The sequence below is a fragment of the Macrosteles quadrilineatus genome, unplaced genomic scaffold, assembly GCF_028750875.1.
Source record: "Macrosteles quadrilineatus isolate MER2022 unplaced genomic scaffold, UCM_ALF_1.0 Scaffold_3__2_contigs__length_128488019, whole genome shotgun sequence".
Classification (NCBI taxonomy): Eukaryota; Metazoa; Arthropoda; class Insecta; order Hemiptera; family Cicadellidae; genus Macrosteles; species Macrosteles quadrilineatus.
Genome location: NW_026542596.1, coordinates 43,336,277 through 43,359,828, shown reverse-complemented (window position 1 = coordinate 43,359,828; position 23,552 = coordinate 43,336,277). Strand labels below are relative to the sequence as shown.

General features: G+C 33.3%; 1 protein-coding gene across 2 annotated transcripts in view; it reads left to right on the top strand.

Moving 5' to 3' along the window:
* The window catches only part of LOC128988577 (rap1 GTPase-activating protein 1), a 284,990-nt gene that overhangs the window by 88,098 nt on the left and 173,340 nt on the right, over positions 1-23,552 (top strand). Inside the window, exon 1 of one of the 2 annotated variants that reach the window (XM_054409977.1) lies at positions 4,240-4,321. The exons of the other annotated variant lie outside the window; for it this stretch is intronic. Within the exon in view, the coding sequence (XP_054265952.1) occupies positions 4,272-4,321 (50 nt within the window). The 5' untranslated portion in view covers positions 4,240-4,271. Of the gene's footprint in view, positions 1-4,239; positions 4,322-23,552 lie in introns of those variants that run through there. 2 annotated transcript variants of the gene reach the window in all.

Genomic DNA, 23,552 nt, shown 5'->3' with positions numbered 1-23,552 from the left:
ACAGAATAAACTCACAAAGCCAAAATCCACAGAAGTGGAGTAAACCGCTAGCAAAACTAACAGAAATGTCTGAAGCTAACATTAGGCCTGGCTTTGTACGGAATATTTAGAGTGACGTTATTTAACTTTTGTTCTGTGTTTGCTATCATTGTTTTATGCAAATCGGAATGTAAACGTATCAAATGGATGTGAATTTCAACAATTGAAACCTAAAAGATTGCCATAATGAAAAAAAACGAATTACTATGGAAGTATATGCTAAATATTTGAATAACCAGATAATTTATGCTTACAGTCGTATAAAAAAGTAATGTTGAATTGATGCAATATAGAAACAAAGTAAACTTGTAAAAACATTTATATATCGAATAAGTGCATTCTGCTTTGTAGAGTAACTATGGAACTGCAATATTATCATATGTACAAATAATTGTAGATAGGGCTACTGTTTTATTTTTGTTGGCATGATAATACACTGAAAACCGATGCAGTTTTTATTTTAGAAATTGCAAACCGTGGAAGATATTCATAACACACCCTGAAAAAGGTACACAGTTTTAAATTATTTATGAAACAGATACTATTATCTTTTACAAAAGAGCTGGATATAAAATTGAAATAATCCAACCAAATTTAACTTTCGTTCAAACAATTATCGAAAAATCAATTAAGATTCAGCTGAAGATGGCCGTGTAAAGCCTTCGACAAAGTAATCTAATTACAGTGTAAATCCATCCAAGGTTTTGTTTGTTAATTAAATTTAATTACAGCAATTATAACGCTAGCTTCTCGAATGGCGCTTTGATTATCTTCTTTATGAGAATTTTAAATATTATTTGAGTAATTATTGAAACAAAATATTGGCTTAGTCACAAGACAGCTTATTACGTGAAAAGGTGATTTTAAATTAAGTATAGATAACTGTGTATAAGTGCATAGATTTTCATTCATATAACTGTGATTTTCATTACTATTTCACCTTTCAATTAACGCCTTGGAGTCTATATATTACAAACACTATATCGTTCATATACTCTAAATCAAAATTCACATTTCTGGCCCCTAGACTTTATTGTTACGACAATAATAGGTGTTTTACATACCTCCGTCAAATAGTCCAACGATTAATATTGCTCATCAGCTTACATGTTTCGTTGCGAAGACAACATTTTCAAAGCTTGTAACTCGTCAAAAACACATTTAAAACACGGACGACACGAACACAAAAGTGTCTACTACCAACCCCGCGCCGCGCCGGACCAAATCATTATCATGATAGCTCTATTTTGTGTTTATTGTGTATTCGTACCATTTTAATGTTTTCTGTGTTCGTGTCCGTGTTTTAAATGTGTTGTATTTTTAAAAACCTCTAATTCGTTGTATTTTGTCTACAGTATTTTTCCTATTGATTTTGATCGTGTTTCCTAGATGGAATAAAACTATTAACTTTATTTATGCTGGACTCATTAATATTTTGAAGCGGGTCTTATGGCATTTACTGTTACCTTAATGCACAGACCTAAACTACAAACTACTGCTGAACTAGATCAGACTCATAATGACGATGTTATACTATGTTGAGGTATGATAAACTTGAGCATTGTAGCCATTTAGCTTCAGTTCTATTTTGTATCGGGTGAATGATTCAGAAGTTCAATTTCATATTATATATAAGCTGACGACGTTTAATGTAACATTGAACATTCCCACAAACATCATTCAGATATAGATAAAATACCATCATTCCTTGTACGGCAAAAATCTATTTGACAATGACAAATTATGTGTACTTTTAACACTTAAAGTTCAGTTAAATTTGTATTTTAAATTAATTAAACGGGTGTAAACAAATTAGTTGGAAACGTTACTCCATTATGAAAGTGAAATCACATTTCCAAGTGTGGTACTGTAAGTGACAGCTGCCAACCGACAATGACAGTATTATTTCGTTCGAAAATGAGATGAGTATCGTTCTTTCAATCGATAAATTGAATCGTTAACTCGATCTACCTAGGGTTTACTGTGATAATATAATGTAGGATGTAATGATGGATTTGCTTGTTATTCTTATCGTGAAAAGTATAAATTTCTAATTGTCACTCGTTAACTTCGTCACATCATTTTCTTTCCCCATTACGAAACCAATTTGCTGTAGAGGTATAGAGAGGGAGTTTTCAGGCTTTCAAATATTCATCAGGGGCATTCTTATACAAATTCTTTAAAACATTAATTTATAGTCTTAACTGGCGATTTTATAGGGGAATCGCATTGCAAACATTTTAAAATTACGAGTCGTGAAATAATTGACTGAGAACTCGATAAAACCTTTAACACCCAGATTTAATTGATAAACCCTTTTAAATTTTGGAATGGCATAACTCATCCAAGTGACAATTAAATTGCAACAAATTATGAATTAAAAGGTTGATCAAAGTTTACTGAGAAAATTAAAAAATGTGTAATAATCAATTTTTTTCTTATGGAGGGTACGTAAACTGTTGTAGTTTGCTTGTTTATGGATACATGTTGATCAAACTTAGCATATTTATTTATTTTATACCAATCTATTAATATTTTACTAAAAACTACATATTAATACCCTCAATCTAGCAGAAACCGAAGTACTTATCAAACTGAATGTTATATATAAAGATAATAAATCTGATAGCTTTAAGGAAATATTTGAGTGAAAATCCAATCAGGCAATGGGAACTCGCTTAGTCTGTGGTTTTGCTTTGACAGGGGTACCTTAATCCCTGGGAAACCTAGTAGCAATTTATTGTAATCACCTTCAAATTTTAAGATGTTGTACCTTGATGTCATTTTTGTCTTTTTTTTATCGATAATTTCTACCAAAAGGTCGACGTTAGTAAAATACGAGTACCTAGTTTTGGACTGTTTCTTTACAAAAAAACTAAAAAAAAAAACGAATGACGGAAGAGCAACCAAAATTAAATAAATTGAAAAAGCGTATGATTTTTATACTCGTAGCAAAATTGGTTCATATACTGTTAACAGCAACTGTACCCACATGTACTACAGCAGACGCCCCATTTCTACACATAGCGAGAGTAGGCTTGCGTACGGTCAGAAAGCGTATACTGTACAAAACCAGCGTCAGTGAGTCCAGTTCGGTCCAATTAGTCGAGGTTGTTTGCTCGGTTTGTTTTCCAAATCATTTAACAGCTGATTGAAATGTTTTGGATCCTACTGTATGTAGAACCTGTTGACTCACTGGTGATGTGGTGGTGTGTGCTAACGTTGTGTGGTGATTTCATCCATGGAAGTCTTGAGATTTGGAACCAACATGTGGTTTTAGTTCAGTGACACATCACTGATGTTACTTTAATTTTATAAACACAATGACCACTGCTGGTGTTATGGTATTATGTCTAAGCTATATAAATATAGTCTATCTATAAATAGTGAAAAAACTAAATTGAATATTTTATTCTAATTTTGACAAAGTTGAATAATAAAAAACGGACCGTAACTGATAACAATCATTTATTTTCTTTAGATTTAGAGAGCTTAGTGTTGAGTAAATATACAGTATATATATCACATAGTGTAGATATTGTCAACTAGCACTATAACTCGAGCAAAAATTTTGAACAAAAGTGTAAACCTACGTTTATTTGCACGAGTTAGCAAACCAGCAACGGGGTAACGGGGGAACGGGGTAGCAGGGGGGTGTTTTATGGGTTAAAAATTAAACTTTCTTATTTTTGAGCTTCAAAACATAAAATAACTGTATTATAGTTAGAAAAATGATGGATAAATCTCCCATTGTCCCCACGTTACCCATTGTCATCACGTCATGATCACGCCTCATAAGTTATATTCATCATTGATTTTGTATATAATTATTTGTAGTATATTATACCATAGGCTAAATTGTTAAAAAATTGAGAGTTATGTACCTTTATATTTTTTTACTTGAATAACGCGATTTTTACACCGAATCGGATCACGAAATCAACCCAACAGTTGTCCCAAATCCGATTTTCGCTCGAGTGCAATAGCGGGTAGACACAAAGGGAACACGCGCCCCTCAGATCGATAAACTACAAAAGGAATTAATAGTTTTGGTGATAGTGGGATTAGTTGGCGGTGTGTCCTTTTGGAGCGCTAGCGTCGGTGGCGATAGCACGTCAGTAGTGCCATCTCCCGCGTTGTGTCAGTATCAGTGTCAGTGACGCCAACACAACATAACCTCAACCGTGTGTCACTGTCAGCTGTGTGTCATGTGCGGATAACTGTAATACATCATGTTGAAGATTCACATGCTGGAACATTTCGTACAGGAGGATTCCAATGGGTGAGTTGTTATCAGTGCGATAAGAGTTGTTATCAGGGAGTGTTGAGCGTGTATGTTCGGGTTGCAACTCAATTAATTTTAGTGTATGTTTATTGACTACTTATTTGTGTCGGTAGGCAACAATAATTCCTTACAATAAAAATTAATTAATTAATTGTTCAATTGCAGTTCTACTGTGTTACACATATACGTTTAATGTAAACATTCTGTGTGCGATTGTAGATGCACTCCGATGAATACAATAGAAAACGTGTGTTGATGGCAAGATACATTAATGTATACTGTCAGTCTGACATAAACAAACTGTAGTTGGAGTACAGTTAATTTGTTGGATTTCCGTCATTTGCATAACACTCTTGAAATTCTACCTGATACAAAATGTCAATTACATTGTAAACAAACAAAAAATGATCAAAGCTGTAAAAAGTTTTTTAAGCAATAAAATTACTGGGGTTTTTTTGTTTATTTGTTACAGTTGCACAATTGCATCAGCGAATTAAATCATTATAGTAGATAATATGATTATAAAACAATAGTATGTCAAGTCCACAATACAGGTTACCTTCAAATACCTTCGTAACTACTTTTTATTACATCCTGATCAATTGAGAAAGTTGATACGTGCTTCGGATGTTAAATATTGTTTTACTGTACTTTGAAACACCACAATACGCGCGCCAAATAGGTGACGAAACAAATACTGTACATGAAATTGGTTGATAGGACATTTAACAGAACATAATAGTATCTGTAAACCGGTTTACCAACTTTGGTCAATTTAAGTTTGATTTTCATTCTTGATATTTCTGCCTGAAAGTACAAAATATGCGTCAAATATTGTTATAATAATATATATTTACACTTATACTGTTTACTCACAAGACGGTATATATGTCTACATATAAAAGATAGCTAGTGGGTACTGTAAACACTATAAGTGTAAATATATTATTACTAGTGTTATTTGACGTATTTTTTGTACTTTCAGATAATTTAATAACACGTACGATGCCAAACAAGACGTATTTGATATTTCTACTGAAGACTGTAATGTGTGATTGGATTTCAAAGGCTACTTTTAGATGAATGACCGGATTATCTGATAGGTTATAACAATGGAGACATAAAAGGGGAAAAGCGACATGACATTATTAAACAAGTCGAATTTTACCGGTTACTAAATTATTATTTTTTTTATCAAACAGAAGAAAATTTGGGTGAAAAATAATTCCATCCTCAATTTTATTTCAAATCTATATGTTTAGCTAAATTTTCATCATAAACTGAAATTATATTCATAGACAATGTACGAACGTGTCAGATATTCATTGTCATTGACTATTAATATGCAGTCATATCGATATTGACTATTATTATACATATTAATATATTGACTATTTAACCTCTACATTAATATTCAATGATATTGAATAAATATATTCGCAAGTTGCTTACACAGGCAATACAGTATACAATTTGGTATACAGAAAATATATTCAATCCCGTTTTACAGTATGAGCGTGCTATGTTTTTATAAACAACCTTCGAGCAGTTGCGGATGGAAAAAGTTCTTTTGGTGGTTAGCAAACCTAGATCATTTTAAAAAGTTTTACCGGCAGATGCGGTATACGCTATTACGTTTAGAACCTACATAATGTATATTTTTGACACTTCCAAAATACAACTGCATTACCTGGTCCCTATTTCCTGTGCTTTACAACCGCATTCCAGGCAAATATTTCTGCTATAACTGTAACATGAAACCAGCTTACAGACCGTTACAGCGACTAGTTTCATTAACAGGTAGGATTCACTGGTTTCTATACTATATAATCAAGGTCTAGCCTAGACATAGGCGGAGCTACGAGTAGACCTACACTAGACCGCGCAGTCTATCATTAGACCGAGCGTGTTTGTCGAATTAATCTTCTTATCACGTAACGGATTAATTTTACTATCATGTCGTATTAATTTTGCTTATCATGTGTCGCATTAATACGCTCGAACCGCGTATGGTAATAGACACTTTCACAACGGTTTAAATTATAGGTGGGATGATGAATATGGGTTAAATAATCATTATGTGTGACCATGATTTGAACGTTTACCATTGGGTATGCGGTTTGTGAATGAAATAGTTTCGATGTCGTGATGGTCAAGAGTTTTTAATTGTTTGGTTTAAATTGAATGTGTTCGTGGTAAATATACAATGATAATTTATATAGCAAATGTATACACTGTTTAAATATAGAGGCTAAATCAAAAGAGAACATTTATAACTACTTCGAATTGGTTATTGTATAATGATTTAAACGGCAAATCGTACAAGTTTAATTCTAGGTTCTGGTGTTACCTTTTTATCCTGAAGTTCCATCAAAAGTCAAAGGTTCTGTTATTTAATTGAATTAACTCATTAAGTGCCAGACCAAGTTACCCGCCGACATGTTTTCAAGAAATAATAAACATTGTTTAATTAATAACTTGTTAAGTTGTTGTTTTTACATTGTTGTTTTTTTAACGTGTGAATACCTTTATAATGGGAGTTTTGCACCACAAGGTAAACGCTATTCGTTATTTGTTTCACGTTTAGCTAAACGTTAAAAATACTAACAGCGTTTACCGTGTTTTTAACGTGCTGTGCAAAAACTCCGTAATAGTTCAATATTCGTTGAATAATTAAACATTTTTCACGTCAATTATTTAAGTTGTTAAATTACCAAACGTTGAGGTGATGCTCAACATTTTTGTACAAAAGGCAAAAATTATAGACAGGATTAATCCCAGCAAATCTACACATTTCCCCCTTAGAAGAAATTATTTTATCTCAAATTCAAAATTAATTACTGATATGCTCATATTTTTTGTTCCAATAAACTAAACTAGAGCGGTGTTTTCGCGCTAGACCAAACATACAGTTTTTATCGAATCATTCGTTGTTTGTTTATCTTTTAGCGAAATGTAGTGTTTCGTTCTTCCAGGATTTCAATTATCGAATGGACACACGTTTAGTTAATCCATTTTATTTGATCAAATGAGACGCAAAAACTGTTTTCGTGATACATTTTCAATTAACTGTTTTGAAAAATTTGTTCTCGATATTTTAGTGCAAATTATTTAAAAAGTCTCTTGATTAATGCGTTCAAAATGGTGCCAATGTCACCATGAAATTTTAGGAAATTGTGAAATTTAGCTACAATGTGGTTATCTTTTGTTGCTTGCTTACAAAAACAGTATTCGTGAACAGTAAATGATATCTGTTTATTTGACCTCTTGAATAACTATATTAGTTTTTTATCAACGTTTTAACAAGTTGCTCATTTAGTTTAATCTTAACTTTCATTATTATTTTATCCCCTATCTTTTTACTTGATCTACGAAACACTTAGCGACGTCTCTATCCCACATATTACTTCATGGTAATAGCGATACGACAATGCTATGTAAAGCACGCAGGACTAAAGGCCCGAAGGTTCAAATCTCGCCAATTACCAATGACTTTACACGTGTTATAATGGTGTGGCATAGGTCATCTTGGGCTGTATACAAATATCAAGAGTGTATCTTATCTCAGGCTATATTCTGTAGCTATGTCTACTTGTCTTGGAGGAAAACAAAGGTTTTACCTAAGGAAATCTCAATATGGAGATATCTCTACGAAAAACATTGTGACAGAAAAGAAATAACTTACCAATACAGTAAATTTAGGACAAGATATGTTGTGTTTCTAAGGTAAAAACCCATACAAGTATCGTATGCTTTATATCAATAAATTTTACCATTTACGATACAAATGTTAACCGATTTCACTTCTAAACGACCTTCCCAACCCATTGGACTGTGTCAATGGCCCGAGATGTAACGACGATGTATGATCATATCGGCTACAAACCGATAATGACGCCGTATCCAGATTCTTCATTGAGAAACATGAGATATGAATTATTCAACAGGGGATGGGTCGGGGGTTGACGAACGGGTGACATTGAATGATGACCAGGCGACAATGTTTTGGGGCTAGCCCCCCCCCCCCCCCCCCGGCGTCACACGTTCAGTATCTGTTCAATAACACCTCTTGATGTTCATAGGTTCAGAAACATAGGGGCCGACAATGCTTGATGTGTTTGAAAAGTGTGAACTTGTCATAAAAAGAAGGAATATGCTAGAATTGTTTATATTTTACACTGCTGCATGACAAGGTAGAAACCCCAATACAGTATGGTAAAATATATTAATAAAATCAATTTACGTCTATAATACATGCTATCAGCGTCCAATATGCTGCAGGAATAAGCTATACTATGTGCACCAATGTTAAATATTAGGAAACATTTATGCTGAAGAACATAGCTTTCAATTTCATTGTAAATGTGTGTTGTTTTGTTCAATTGTACCCTGTAATATATGTATTGAAAACCTATGTCTTGAAAATGTTAAAGAGGATACTTGGATGAGTTTCGGAAATCTGTGTTGATTTCGTATTTTGAGTGATAAAGTTTTACTAGAAGTACATTTTATATAAGCAAATTTGCTGCGGTTTCTCAGTCAGTTTGACAATAAATACGTTTAACGATAAGTCAACCATGTTAACACTTAGAAAAATTGGGAATTCACATTCTTGCCTATGCATAATGCCTATTCTGTCTCTAGTAAGATTATTGTTTTATGAAACTTCAATTGTCAATTGTTTTATTTTCTATTTTCTCTAAAATATTTTTTTGTAAAGTGGCATGTACCGTTGGAAGCATAAATAAAATAAAATAAAAATAAAATAAGATTCTTACACTACACGCCACATGATTTCAAAAATTAAACTTAACTCCTGAAATTTATTCAACTGTAATTTTATACATGGCTGGTCAACTGATTTTGTCGACATTTTGGTAGAAAATTCACTTCAATAGTTTGTCGCTTATGACAACGAGAAATCAAATTTTACTCATTAAATGTCACGCTAATTCACTGAGCTACGCCTCACTGCTCTCAAACATGATCTTTCTGGGTAAATAAATTTAAGATTATTTTCAATGAATAACGATGTTTTAATTTAACGAAATTTAAACATCACAATTGTATTAAGTAATTTCGATTACCACTATTATGTTTTAATGGTAAAAAATATCTAAAAATTAGACAACTCATTCATGATCACACAACGTGTATAGGTACACACATACAATATAACACTTTCTTTTATATGTTTGTCATCCTTATGGTTGAGTGAACACAATTTTCCAGTATGTAAAGTAGCAGGGTGTGTTTATTACCAACGTTAAAACTACTACAGGCAAAAATAACTCGTCTATATTGTTTGTTTGCTTATTCTTATTTAGGTATTATCACAGAAACGTATAGCAAATCAGATAATGACGTGATGTCTATAGAAGCCAAGATTAAAGCGTATAGTTGTGTATTCTCTACAATCTGTAATATTTATAGTGCACTCAGATATAAATGGACAACACTCACTGACAACAATAAGTCCTGCAACCATGAGGTTTTTGTTTCGAAAAGAATATAGGATTCAGATTTTGATGAGATTTCTTGATTGTAATACTTAAGTCAATGAATGCGCTTCTTTATGCTTCTACGTGTAAGACTGTATGTAACTGATTACAGACCTTTTTCTGAAAAATCGTAATACTGTATAAGTCAATACAGAATGGTTCACGAGTACTTGTTGTTTGTTTCGAGTGTCATATTTTTTACTTTCCGTAAATTTAATAACACGTACAATGGATCAAGAAGTTATTTAGGATGGTAAGTCACACACGGCTTTTAAATTTATTTACTCTGTTGAATTATGAACTATATTTAAATATATAAATGCATTCAAGGTATACTTATTATGCATATCTTACAACCAAGTCGTTATAGTAATAGTACACGGTTAATTAAATGCCCGTATGTGCATAGTGCAGTAGATTTAACGCCCAAACATTTTATGCAAACTACGGCTTAATTACCCACAAGACGGTAGATTGTAAACTTTGTCGGGCAATTCACCTTGTGGTTGTGATAACGAACACCGGCTTTGCTGTAGTTCTTACACAAGTTATACATTCCATATACAGGGTGGAAAAAAGTCCCGGCTCGGTTAGATATTCCAAAAAGTAATAGGCCTATAGATAGAGCTTCAAATTTGAGCTCAAAAGAAAAATGACTATAAAATGACAACAGTTCAATCATTCAAAATGGCAGATCTTTAATGATTCTTTGAAGAAATCTTTGAACGGCTGTCATTTTTGACTCGGTTGTACGTTTGAGTGTGTTGTGAAATTGGCGAAACAGCACTAGTAGTAATATCTACGTACTAAAACATAATGTTATCTATTTTTACAAGAATTTAGAAGCGTGTCATATTTTATATGGAATTGTCTAACGTTTTGTTGTTTTAGCCCATAATACTTCTTATTTTTGGATTTAGGCGGTCGTATGTAAAATTATAAATAGACTAAGTGTTAGGAAGTAATGATTTGACAATTCAACCATTGTCATTCGATAAATGTTTTTCATTCCTTTTGCTTAACTAAAGTAAATTTTAAGGTATGCTGTTTCTAGTTTATTGTTTATAGAGTGCTTTTTGATCAGTTCTGTTTTTTTTTTAACTTTTATTTAACTAAAACTACTTAACTACTTAACTTAAAAATTATCCAGAGTGATATGATTTTCTGTTTGTAAACCTTTGCCTTTTTCCAAGGATTATAACAGAGATTGAAATACACGTTTTAAAATGTAAGGTCAGCCTCTGATATAAGAAATTCACCGGATATTTAAAACATAGAAATGTACCTTATTGCAGCATCAAACGTCTAAAGTTTGTTCAGTGTATTTTTTGGCAGATCTTTAGACGTAAATAGCATTGTGCCAAGAATAATGTCCAGTTAACAACAATAGGCCTAATTGTTCAACCTTTACTCTCATTGGTGTTCTTCACCGCCACTGAATCACTAAACGCTCTGTTTCAAGTTCACCTTTGCTTTCAACTCAAAGACCGCGGAACTAACATTTCTAGGGCAAGGACGTGTAAAGTAACGCTTCTCGCTCCTGTAACCATCAACTTTCAACAGTCTTCGTTAGAGATTCATTTAGTGTCCGTTCAGAGGTTTAAACCAACCTTGTTTGAAGTTTTGAATGTTTAACCATCTACTTTGGTAGTAGGGTACTGTTGGTGAATGAATATACCATACTGTTTCGTTAAACAATTATAGTTGTTTTATTGTACAGAGTTTTTAACAGATTAATTTATGACATTAATATCTGTATATAGAAAATATATGAATTGCATACAAGGTTTCGACGTTTTTTCTTCCCAAAAAACATCAAAATTCCTTCTATATAAAAAAATAGGGCCAATAATATTATTCAAACAATGTTGCTATACAAATCACAGAAAATCCCTCTTTGGAAGAAAATATATTTTTTCATCTCTCACCTTACCCAAAATACGCATTGATCATAGATTATTCCTCAGATAAAATATGAGTAGTTATTTTTCGTTTGGGAAGTGCAAAAAACCAGTACATCACAAACCAACATTCATTTTAGAGCTTAAACAAGTTATTACGCCTCAATAATTCAATTTGAACATACAATTAGTTGAAACCTAGTTAAGATTATACAGGACACCGACTCAGACCATTAAAACTAAATTGACAATAATTTAAGGGAAAAATCTTGTATCCTGGTACATTTTTGTAACAGAACCTTAACTTTAATTATCAGTAGTAACAAACGTGTACAGCTATAAACAAAAACAAAAACACACAAATATATAGTATTTCAACATCTTAAGGTTTATTTGACTTATTACACTTTAAAAACATTGTAATACAATAGGAGGCATTAGCATATCGTCTACCTATGCATTTGTTTAGCTATCCCCGAGGAAATATTTCAGATGATTGATTCAAGGAACATTCATCACAAAGTAAACATTCCCATTCAATTTGTTTCGGAATGTCACCACTGAACACGGTCCAATATAGACCAGGTCCCAGAAGTGGTAGCTGTCCAGTAGTGAATGAGTCAGAAAACTTTCACAAGCCTATCAAGATGGAAAGCGTGCACTTGTACGTGTTTGGATGGTTGTTGGCGACATTATGACGAGTGAAGAGCTATAGAAGGGTAGATAGAGCTATAAAGCTGGCCATTCCGTCTCTGTGTTACAGCTATAGCTGGAAAGTGCGTTGAGGAGCGTTGGGATATAGCTCACCATTTATGGGAAATGCGTAAACATTGTTAATAGTTCACTTTATATTGACGCACAGGAGGAAATACATTCTTTGAATTCTGGTGAAGGATTTAAATCGTGCTATGGAAATGACCTCTCCTTCAAATGTGAAGGTCGCTGGTTCGATTCCATGTAATATCGATTCTGGATCTAAATACCATTTTTGTTATTGTGCATTTGTCATGTCATGTTCTATTTGCTACTATTACTGATGGTATATTTATGATATCGAACAAAATGTTGGCGTTAGGTACATTGGTAACAACTTTAACAGGATAACCACAACAAACACAAGATATAAAGATTATAACAAGATATAAAGTTTTAACCGTTAAGTTATTATTATACCGTTAACTATTCGTATTTTGTAGAGACAAAATAGTAAATAAACAACTTAAGTATGATTTTATTAGGTAGTTCTGTTCGTTCTCGTGGTATGAACTAACTATTTATTTTTGTATCCTGCTATTTTGATGTTTATATGGACCAGTTTATATATTTCTTAGCATTCTTTATAAATAAATTATTAAACGAAACACAAAATTATTTTGCCCTTTTTCGTATTGAAACAAGATAGTAGGCATTTTAAGTCTTGTACAAGAAAGATTGCAGGATAAAACGTTTATTTTGTTTTATTCTTGGGTAGCATGAAAAAATCATGAAAGTATAAAAGGTAACTATTTTTTTTAAAAAAACTAATTACATCAAACCCCAACGAATGCCACTTCACGGTGGGATCAAACGTTTATACGTCATGGACTCATTTAAGTGGGCATTCCAGATTTACAATGGTTGGAAGTGAATCGAATTGAAAAGATTATCGGTACCGCTTACACGGCGGGGGTTCGTGGTCCACCCAGGGTACCACCAGGGAACCACTGTCCGGTGTCCGGCAGCTTTGTTGGACATTAGGGTGGCGTTATGTCATAAGCCGACAGCTGGATTAGCAGAGTAATTTCACAGCTGGCGAGATTCAAATATTCGGGATGTTTTAGTGGTTAACTGGCGTATACATGTGTGCTTTATACACTCTCTTTACACACTTAATTAGCTCTCACTATACATAGTGTATGTGGAAATTATGGTTTTCGTTCAAATTTTCGAGTTTAAGTTTTGGGCCCACAAGAACAAAAAAGGTTGGATTTGAAGTGATGTGTATGTTTCTGTTTGTTTCCGATTTTGACGAACTTTGGTATGAGGTTACTATTTCTTGATATCTCCAGTTCATATGTTGTTTTTAGTGGTTATATTTCTATCACTTAGGCCTAATAAAATAGAAACTCGGGTTTTCACAAAAACGGTTAGAATGATTTGGATTCAAATTCAATATGTTATGGCATGTTTTATACTAGGTATGTTTTATCTATGACTAGCTGGCCCGACAGACGTCGTCCTGTCCTAATGTGGTGTGATGTCAAATGCTCGTTCATTTTCAAGATGAGCTCGTTCGCATGGCTCAATAACGTCCTGGTTGAAGTTCTTTCGCTACGCTCACTCACCTTTAGGTTGGAGCTAGTTCGCTGCGCTCACTTGCCTTCAGGTTAGCTCTTTCACTACGCTAACTCGCCTCCAGGTTGATGTTCGTTCGCTAGCTTACTCACCTTTTGGTTGCAAATTTGCTCTTGTCATAAATTTAAAAAAATAATAATGCTGCACCCTGTTGGTAAACCTATTAACTTTTTAATGCTATTGAGCATCAAAGAATCAAATTGTTTAATTGAACCAGCCGTTAAGATTCTTTAATTCCATTTAAATATGAGTACTCATAAGGTTAACATGGGAAACTCCAGAGCCACTGGGGCGGAGCCCTTTTGACGGATCTGCACCAAACTTCACACAAACCATCCTTGAATAATGCTTAATAATGCCTGCAAGTTTCATTACAATCTGTCGAGTGGTTTCGGAGTCCATAAGGGACAAACAAACAATCAAACAAACAAACAAACAAAAAAACAAACATACATACATAGGATTTTAAAGGTATTGCAACTTTTGTGATTTTACTCATAAAATATCAAAACTAACCCATCGCTTACCTATTATAAGGTTTTTGAGACGCTAATGGGAAAACGTATTGTGTCAGTTTATTGATAACGTTCATTTTGAACATGTAGCCTTATGTTGCGGTCTGCATGTAAACCGTTGTCCGTTGGTCGGTGAAGTTGCTTCACTTCCTATGACGAGGCTCATTGTGTGCGACCATCACGATAATCGTGCGTTGGGAAACCGCGTAGCTATCACAATTTGAGAAATTAGGAAATGGAAAGACTTTTGAACTAGATATTTAGAATCTAAAATCAAATTTGTGCTAGTGATAACCAAATATTTGTTAGATGATAGCTTCTTCTAATCACTGAATGTAAATTGTCTCTCATGCCACTATGCCAGTAGAGAATTGTCATATGTTGTAGAATGTTTGTAGTAAAAAGATATAAAAGAGGAGAAAACTTAATTTATCATTTTAACATACTTTAACTGTACCAATTACTGTATTTACATGTCCTGCGATTAAATGGTTTCATACAAGTAAAATATATACAGTCATTAGTGTGTATGCCCTTTATGCGTCATAATAAATCTAATAAATAATAAAAATTTTTCCAATAATTACTAAGAACAAATGGAAGAAAAATAAAACTATCATAAGTATAACGAGGCTGATTAAAAAAATTACAAAAATCCATGTACCTACTAAATACAATTCAGAATTTCCCTCAGTAAATCCACACCAAAAGCAACTTTAAGAGCATTTATAGGCTTCGGCTTAATTTTAATTAATAATTACAACTGTGCAGAATATTCAGATTTCAAATTTTGCAATACAAAAGCCATTAATTACATTTCCACAAATTTACTTTCCTCAGCATGCCAGAATCCCAGGAGCGAGTGTATCCGATGCTTCAGGTTTATTTTAATTAATAGCCTCGATTTAATTACGTTTTGATTACACGATAAACATGTCTCCAATTACTAATTACGTCAACCGACCGCATTTTATTACACCCCTCTGACTGAGATTAAGCTTGTTCTAATTTATTAACCCCCTGCCTCCCCGTTTATCAGGTTTGTCCATCAGTTAATCAGCTGTTTGTTTATCAGCTGTTGACCAATAGCATGTCAGCTGCTGATTTAATTGAATAGGCAGTGATTGGTGGCAATCCTGTTGATTTCGGAAGTCCTGTTGTTTTATTTGTGTTAATTGGGTTTTTATTGAAATGGGTGATGTGTTGAGTTGATAAATTTGTACAAAAATACTGTGAAATGTAATTACTAGTGTATTTCACGGAATTTTGTTTTAAAGATCAAAAGGTAAATAATCTTATTTTTTATTTTTTTTATAAAATGAGTTATTTTAATTTCACTTTTGTATACGATTAACTATGAAGTAGTCCAATTGGTTAAAAAAATAAACATATTCTATAATAAGGCCCTTATTATAGAACTATATTTGTTTCATGAGTTTACTTTACTGCATACTATTTAAGTATGCCTACAACACCTATGTTTCGCTGCGAATTGATGTTTTCGGTTCTGTTTTATTTCAAGAATTCAAAGAGCAACTGATTGAATTGAGAGTAGTAATCGATTGTGTTTAATTGTTGCAACATCATTGCTTGAGTTGTAGTTAATTATTGCAACACCCGTAATTGTCTTAGGTTGTTTATTGTTGTTGAAAGTCAACAGTATTTTACTTATCAATCTTAGTTAGTTTAACCAATCACTTGATGTAATCAATGACTAGGAAAAATTGGATAAGTATGCCTGATGGTTTGATATACTATCTGCAACATTTGATTATTCTAAGAAGATATATATGATGTGATAGATGTAGGTATTTTAAATGTTACTAATGTCAAGATTCAATCCTAGTTTTAGTACAGTATGATGAACTACATATTTAAAAAAAATATCTTTTCCTTTTATTGTTTAACAGAATTTACTAATTTTCATATTTAACACAAGTATCTTTATTAACTGAACTAAATCTGTGTACAACTTAAAAATAATTCAAATGTAAACAGTAACAATAATCACATAATAATGACACATGATTATAAAAAGATCAAGGAATACTCCAGGGTACTCGGTATACCACTATAAAAAGTCATCACTTTTTGCCATAGACAAAGGAAGTACAGAGACATCGTTACTTTTGTCTGTGTACATAGTGATGAAATAATCTTGACGATACGGGTTAAGTTATGGTCTTATTGTATGGTTTTATTGAAATCTATATACCTGACCCTTATGCTCACAGCTCAAAAGCTCCACCATCATAAGTATTCATACTGATACTTTACGATTTGTCCTATTTCAAAGGAATGATTGCTTACCAAGCCCATCCCAAGCCCCAAGCTTACGGAAGATTACACACAATAGCAAGGGACCTTGGTTTGTGCAACGTGTCAATTAGCTTGTGACGATTGTCTCAGCAACAATACGTGATAAAGACGCTGCGATCAGCCACATGTCACTGTTACCGTCGCAACGGTGACTAAAGCTGTAACGGTTCCATTGTGTCACAGTTCCGTGTGCGTGTCGTTACGTAATGTCACCGTTATTGTCGCTCTATATCCTACACGGGTTGTTTATGATTAAGACCCCGTGCAAAACTACGAATGTATTGCTTGTATTCATATAATTTTTAGATTGAATCTAAATAACGTAACTTATATGTGTTGGGTAGAATGTGTTGCAATTACATTTAAAAAATCTGTAATATTTTAAGTAATTCTGCGCTTAACCTCTTAAAACCTATTCTAATCAATTCTAACCAGTTAGGATAACACTGTAAACTTGCCAATAGCCTGTATGATGGAACCTGACCCTCCGTCTACTTGGGTATTGTGAATGGTTGAAGGATAATCGGTTAATTTTCAGGCTAGCCCCATCCCAACTAAACAAAGGGCCAGGAAACAGTTCCATCATACAGACTATAGATTAGTCTCCTAATGAATTTTAGCTCGTATATAGTTTTCATCGTTATCTTGAGACACGAAGACAATAGTACGTAATTTTAACAGAATATTTGTGAAAAATGTGTTTGATTTCTTGTGTAACAATGTGACTGACTAAGATCAGCTGTTTATATATTTTTATATATTATATAAACACTATTATTTATATATTATATTTTTTTAATCCAAAGAACGACAGCTGGGTACAGTTTTGAATAATCAAAAAGCTGACTTTTCTCAGGATTGAACCGATTATCTTCTGTTTACTAGGTGAGCACTATTACCTGGCTAGCTAAGTAGAGCACTTGGTACAGTTCTATTTTGACACAAAAAACATTGATTTTGACCAACCACAAACTTTTTAAGTTCTAAAAGGTAATTTTTATTAGCCACCAGATCGGCTAGATTTTATTTTCGATCTTAACTAGACCATATAGATAGTTTTCGTCTCTGAACTCTCTGAACTGACAGTAGAAATAATTTGGAGGATTCCATCCATCACATTGAAAAGTGTTTAATATTTAGGCTTACGATAATCGATAAATGATCCTGTCATGGGATCTGGGGAAAAGTAAACCTCCAATTTCATCTGAAGACCGGATAGAACAAAAATCTCTTGGGAATAGGTTCCTCTCTCGCTGACCTATTTTATACGTACAAATCCTGGCTTGAACATACTTACAGCTCAAGGATTTACTTAGTAGTATTTTTGTAATACGAGTTTTATTTTTCTTAGAAACTGTGGTAAAATATCTTTATTGAATAATGAATAAACGAATAGCTCATTTACTGTGAACACTGTTATGAAATTTAAGCTCATGTAAAATAGAGACGATGTCTAATTCTAAAAAACTTAACATTTTATATGGATTGTATTTTTTCAAAACAGAAGCATTCTAAGCTACGTCCACACATAAAACTAAACATAAATCTAAAAATTTATCTTTTTACTGGAACTAAAAATAAACCAGCGTTTAGAGATGTCATCTTGGGACGTATCCCTTGACTTGACGCAGAGCCGCCCAAGTGGTTCTCTTTTTCCTTTGTCACGTTTTATAAATAGAAACATATCAGATACAAAGTAAAAAGAAACCAACAGAAGATTAGTGGTACCTCTCTTAACGCGATGTCTCTGGAGTTGTTCTTTTTTTCTTTTCATCATAAAATTATGTTTCAATCAAGCGCATAGGTACAAACTAAAAAGAAACCCAACAGTATGTCCCCTTTGGAACAACCAACAGCAGCTTAAAAACCTCTTCTCTTTTACAGCCACAAGCTAAAAAAGAAACCAACAGTAGAGGTCCCTTGACTCGTTCCGCACTTTTCTATTAACAATCACCTCGATTGCTTCAGGGACTGAAATTAAATTTGGCGACGTTCATCTCAATCAACTTGACTTGTTTTTGTTTTCAAAACCAAATTTTCTATTAGCTTAGCTCTGCTCTAACGTAATTTATGCTGCTGGTTATTTTTTTTTCATAAATTCGTTTTTGTTACAACAGCAGGTCCATAATTGAAGTTAGTTCAGGTTTGATATATTTTTATACAGTTAGTTGTGCACTTGTACGATATTGAAGAATTACTCTGAAAATGTAATTATCTATTGCAAATTTGTCTTTAAATTTCAAAGTCTTCATAATGGAATATTCAATTTATAAGTTTATTTTACACGATATATTCTATTTTTATTTATATTTACCATCAACATTATTTAGTTAACTAGGCTCGTAATGCCTTTTTTATAAAAAAAAAACCTGAGCGTTTGGTTATTTTGTAAGTTGTTTGCTTATTATTTTAATTACTACTTATAATACACTGATAATTTTATTGAGCAAAGGTTTACAAAAATCTCATGTAGTGTTTGTATTTCCTCTGTTGTAGGCTACTGCAATTTTCTCATCTCATTCATGACCAAATTCCACATAAATAGCTTGATCTTGAATTACTGGAATAGGTTAAATGTATAATACACTGTTGTATACAATTAAAAAACATTCATGTAAATAACTTTTAAGTTGTGGACACTACAGTACCTAAAACTGGTAAAAACAGTACCTACTTTTACAATAAAAATGGTAAAAGTACGTAACTAACATGAGTCTTTACTGGAAAATACGTAACTAGTCTAACTATTATTACTAGACGGTCTCTTTTTAGTAGTCTAGCTCTTTTTACTAAAGAACACATAATTAACTTGACTTTTTACTAAAAAATACGTAACTCATCCGATTCTTTTCGCTAAACAATACATAACTATCCTGACTCTTTTTACCAAGCAATTCATAACTATCCTAATACTTTTTACTAAACAATGCATAACTATCATGCCACTTTAAATAAACAATGCATAACTATCCTGACACTTTTAATAAACAATGTATAACTATCCTGACACTTTTTACTAAACAATGTATAACTATCCTGACACTTTTAATAAACAATGCATAACTATCCTGCCTTTTTTCACTAAACTGGAGATGTTGAGAATCGGTAATGATTTGTCAAGACTCCTCTTGACTGAGTAAATGTTTAAATGAAAAGTTGTCGCGTCTCCAGACTCGAGTTGTCCATTATTAACCATCATCGTGATTGCTTCCGCCAGTAAATGAAAACCTTCCGCCAACTGCAGATTGCACCTTCAAATTAAAGTTTTCGGGTTTTTTCATTCGTGTTTACCTTCTTTGATGACTTTACAGTTCTTTCTTCGAGTTTTACCTTTGTCTAAAGTTGTACTGTATTTTAATTGCAGTTAGAGAATAGTCAATTATTTTTCTACCTTCAAACTTATATGTTAAATTGTTTAGCCTTCTTGACACAATGTGTATTGTATGCTGCGAAGATTGACTATTCAAACTTACAAATTATAGCTTTTTGTGTAGTAAGTCACGGTTTTGGCATTTGTTATATATTTTTTAACTTTTTAGAACACGGAACAGTCCAAACCCTGATCTTGTTATTATTAACGTCGACTATTTGTTAGTGTTAGCTTTGTGATAGTATCAGTAACTGATTACACAATGACAAAATGGCATTTTAGGAAACGATATCGCTTAATTTAACCCACGACTTTAAGATCTGAAGACGAGCCCTATAACCATTCGACCATCCAGTCGGTGTACTTTACTCTTGGTTTGAAGATACTTCTAAACGCATAACGTGTTAGGCTACACTAACTGCACCAATAACTGGAAGTTACTATCTAGGATAGACTTTTGAGTATTTTTTTTTTGTTAAGAGGCTATACAGGATTAGCTCACTAAGTGCAGCTGGCCTGTAACATTATTTCGACCGCTAATTAATTGTCTTGGTCGCCGAGTGGTCACAGCGCTAACCTGCAGTTTGAAGGTTGCTGGTTTGATCCAGAACAAAAGGGAAAACTCTGAAACCTAGTTTGCTATTAATTAATTATACTATATAACAAAATTTCAAAGTTATAAAGTAACAAGGATTTGAACCATCAAGTGGTACTAAAATACAAATAAGGACCAATAAAATAAGAAACATTCTGTGCGTGCCACTCTGCTACACGGGGAATTGTCATAATTTGACACTGCTGACTCCTTATCACCCCATGTTTCGCCAAGTGACTCTAGAAAGGCAGAGGGGTCATGTAACATTGTTGTAGCAAGTATGATACTCCGCTACTCCCTACTACAGTACTCTGGTACTCTTCTCTTGTGACGAGTCCTAAAGTGACACGCGCGTGTCTGGAAAGTGTCAAGTCGTGAAGTGTTTCAAGCCCACTTCAGCGGCAGTGCAGTGGTAGGATGTGATTTATGAGGAAAGTGTTAATTTATCGTCGTTTTACGTATTTTCGTATACAAAATTCCATCTTAAATGACAGTTTAGAGAGGTTTGTATATAAAATATTTGTTGTTTTCGAAAACTTTATTATTTTTAAAATGTTGTCGTGACAAATATGAATTCTTTTATGTTCTTTTCGTTTTATTGAAAACTGCTTGGTTCTTTTTCGAATCCTTAAGACGACAAATGCTACTGTTAATATGTTTAGAAACATTTTGCATGTGCATGTCCTTTGTCATGTAAAGTAAAAAATTATTACTTTACTAACCTTGCAATGAAAGGTTCTGAGGAAGGAGGAGTAGTGTTGACTAGAGTGAGGTGCCTTGTGTAGTCAGTCACTGCCAACCAGTGGTTAGGTTACATCAAATCAAGTATAGTCAAATATCAAGTAAAGTTTCGAACCATCAAAAAGCAACTGACTTTCATAAGCATCGAATCCTCTAACCAGGACCCCCTACCACCAGGACCAGATCCAGGATCCTCTATCCCCTCCTGTAATCAGGTGGTGAGCATCATAACCTAAATTGATCACATCAAACGTCTCAAACCCGATTTCCAAAGTATCAAAGTAACATTTATCTTGATAATATAAGCATAAAGCGACGTGTGGCCAATGCTAGATGCAGCCTGCAATGTTACCACGGTCTCCAATTGGCACTTGGGTTCGTTAGGCTTAATTACTTTGGTGATGGTAATTAACGGAAGTCAGGTCAAAGGTCAGCTGCTGACCCTTGGTTTGTGTCATCTTACTTATCCCTCCCCCCCACCCCCTTTACCCTTCTATTTAACTAGCGCCTCAGCTTTTAAAAAGCTCAATGATAAATTCAGTGTGTAATTCTTTTTTTAGATTCCTTTACTTGATGATACCCTTGAAACCCTTGTTTTTTTGCGTTTCCCATAGTTTTCTTCAAAGTTCAAACATCATTGCAGGGTTTTAGTTTTTACTTTCTCCACCTGTTATGCAAATAAATGATTTTCATCAAAGTTTTTGAGTTTGAATTTTGGGTGTATATACTGTATACGTTTTGTTTGCGCACCTCTGAACCCAGAAAGTTGTTTTCTAAGTGGTGTGTGTGTGTGTTTCACTAACCAGAGGTTTTATCTCCAGATTTGTTTGAAAATTTGATTTTTTAATGGTGATTTCTCCATACAAAACAATCAAGTAACGGAAAAATCAGATTTTTAAAAATACATCCCGACCGAGTGATTTGATTAAAATGTAGTGCAGTAATGTTATGGCTATTTTGACTTTTATCAAAACGGTACAACTGTCAGTAACCAGATTGCTAAGACCGTTTATGAAGAAGTATTTGGTTAACTTGATTTTGATGGGTATAAAAATCGTGTTCCACTGTGAATAATCGTTCGAATAATAGTGCAACCATACGTCGAGCATAAAAAACAATCCTTTCAGAAATACCCGCATGTTTAGTAGTCCTGATATCAAATTTCTCTCACTTTGATATTTATTTATGTTCTCAATTCAAAACCCGATGAAAACTTTTTAACCGCATGTCGTGTCAACAATTTATATATGTAGGTAAATGAGAATAACACTTCTTAAGTACAATTGTATTGAAAACAAAAATTATAACTGAACATTATCATAATACAGTATTGGCATCCACCGGGACTTATTTTGTTGAAATAAACTAAAAATTTCAAAATGTTGACTGTTACAAGTTAAACTGCTTTTTATTTAGGGGTTTTCCGCTGCAGGAGTGGAAGCCAAAACATCTGACGTTTGTTTCCGTGGCCGGAATTCCGACAGAAGCTCCAGAGATAATTCTTTAAATTGCTTTCCATTTTCAACGGTCCTGTAAACCGTTTGAACCTATTCCATTGCTGCAGTCCCCAGCTTCTCTTATTATTCGTTTTGTCACACGTGCGCATTGGAACCCCTCTAGAGTACAATTTAATATAAGGATGAATGTTTTAAATATATACATTTTAATTTAAGAAACACATGTATAGATAGGTTCCTGCCACAAACCGCCATGGAATTAGTAGTGCTAGAAATATTATATTTGTTAAAATGAAAAAAAAATTTGCTTGTACATTTTTGTGAATCAATTGGACCTCACCGACAAGTTTTGTAAACTTGGCGAGGCCAAGATGTTGTGTTATCACAAATAAATATATTTGAATTATTTTGATTTTTGTTTAAGTTGAACGTTTATTGATATGACATTATCATATGCCATGTAAGTCTGATGCACAGAAGGAACATCATAAGTGA